The sequence below is a fragment of the Poecilia reticulata genome, linkage group LG11 (assembly GCF_000633615.1).
Source record: "Poecilia reticulata strain Guanapo linkage group LG11, Guppy_female_1.0+MT, whole genome shotgun sequence".
In the NCBI taxonomy this organism is placed as follows: Eukaryota; Metazoa; Chordata; class Actinopteri; order Cyprinodontiformes; family Poeciliidae; genus Poecilia; species Poecilia reticulata.
In genome coordinates this window covers 19788341-19790148 of record NC_024341.1, presented here as the reverse complement: position 1 = coordinate 19790148, position 1808 = coordinate 19788341, and the positions used below count along the sequence as shown (strand labels likewise).

The 1808-nt window shown below is 40.5% G+C and overlaps 2 protein-coding genes across 2 annotated transcripts in view; both read left to right on the top strand.

The window, feature by feature from the left end:
- Positions 1-1808, top strand: part of LOC103472761 (exosome complex component RRP42-like) — a 10472-nt gene that overhangs the window by 4717 nt on the left and 3947 nt on the right. Inside the window, 4 exon segments of the mRNA XM_017307361.1 lie at positions 191-432; positions 751-834; positions 1157-1258; positions 1498-1596. Coding sequence (XP_017162850.1) covers positions 191-432; positions 751-834; positions 1157-1258; positions 1498-1596 — 527 coding nt within the window.
- Positions 932-1798, top strand: LOC103472656 (exosome complex component RRP42-like). The gene is made up of 3 exons (XM_008422414.2): positions 932-1042; positions 1157-1258; positions 1498-1798. Exons 1-3 carry the CDS (start codon positions 986-988, stop codon positions 1660-1662), a joined length of 324 nt encoding a protein of 107 aa, XP_008420636.1. The 5' UTR covers positions 932-985; the 3' UTR covers positions 1663-1798.

Below are 1808 nucleotides of genomic sequence, written 5' to 3'. Positions count from 1 at the left end.
AAAAAAAAAACAAGTTGGAAAAATTAGCCATGTTCTGGTTTCCTCACCGACAGAAAAGCTGTGAAAAGATCACAGCTTTTCTGCTATTGTTATTTTAAAACTATCCACTAGATGGCGGTGTTGTTCTCTCTTAAATTTTTGGCCAAAGATTACTGCAGATTTTCACAAAAACATAACACACATTAACTAAAACAAAAAAAAAAAAAACCTCTCAATAGGATATTGTTCAGTCCACCATGTTGTTTTTTTCCTCTTTCAATCATCAGCTCAGCCAATGCAACCCCAGAGTTTGAGGGCAGAGGAGGTGAAGAGCTGGGGACGGAGCTGAGTAACACCCTCTACAAAGTCTTCAACAACCAGCACAGCTTGGATCTGAAGAGCCTCTGCATAAGTCCTGGCGAGCACTGCTGGGTGCTTTATGTGGACGTGTTGGTGAGTTCACGGCCCCAGGCTCACCTGGCTTATCAAGGAAGAACTTTTAACATTASAGCTAATGCTTTTTGCTGTCCAGTTTTAAAATGTACAATCAGCTTTTCATTTTTAAAGGCGTTTTAAACAGAAAACACAAAATCGAACARGAAACGTCAGATTTTACTGTAGAGAAACGACCAGGAGTTGGTGTAGGTGGCCAAGTGATACCAATTARATCCAGCAGCACCGACCTCCACACAGCCTGTGGTTATGAGTGGGGATGATAATTATCATTTGATCCAAATGGTTAAAATCTAACATTATCGTGTTCCTCCTCAGCTTCTTCAGTGTGATGGGAATTTGTACGACGCCATCTCAGTAGCGATCAAAGCTGCTCTCTTCAACACAAAGTGAGTTTGTTCAGTTCGTATTACTCCATTAACTTTGATCTAAACTGATTTGATCTATAAACAANTCCAAGAGATGGCAGTAGTGCAACATCGATGGATACAAGCTGCCGTTAAAAACTATAGAAGAAGAAAAAAAGCAGCGAAGAAGAGTATAAAAAAACAACATGGCAACCGTGCAAGTCAGCGAGGCTGAGAAAGTTTACATCCTACACGGAATACGGGTAAGGTTTCGTCTTTTATCGGAGCCATGAAGGTGAACTGTTGTGCTAGGATGTAGTTAGGTTGTTCGCCATCGCGGCTGCGTGTATTTAAACGCTTTYTGCGGTTCTGATCAGGATGATTTACGGGTGGATGGAAGAGGCTGCGAGGACTACAGACACATGGAAGTAGAAACAGATGTGGTGTCCAACACTGACGGATCCGCTAAAGTCACTCTGGTAAAGATAAGTTTCAGCTTCTCATTTTCTATGTAAACAACTCACATAAAAAAACACATGCATTAGATTAGAGCGAATTACACCAAATGTCCGTTTATAAGAAAATCTGGTCCACTAATGTTTATTCTATAGTCATTTAGTCACTTTCAGGTCCAGCTGCTACATRAAGTCCAATTTAATGCTAAATGTGGTTCAGTATGTTCAACATGTGTCTGATTGTCTCCAATTGATCCTCTCAGGGTCACACTGCAGTTCTGGTTGGGATCAAGGCTGAGATCGGAAAACCGAGGCCGATGGTTGCAAACGAGGGATAYCTGGAGTTCTTCGTTGACTGGTGGGTGTTTATGCCGAATTTGATTTCTGRTTTTAATAGATTTCTTGTCTTTAATAAAATTGACAAATGACAGGAAATATTTTTAAAAACCGGCTTGTATTTGAGTCATTCCCGCTGTGAGTTTACTTGAATTCAAAGTCAAAACCAATAAAAGCAGATAGTCGTTCTTGAGTGGGTTAACGTCACTCGGGAAAGAAGTGCACTGGTGAAAAAAAA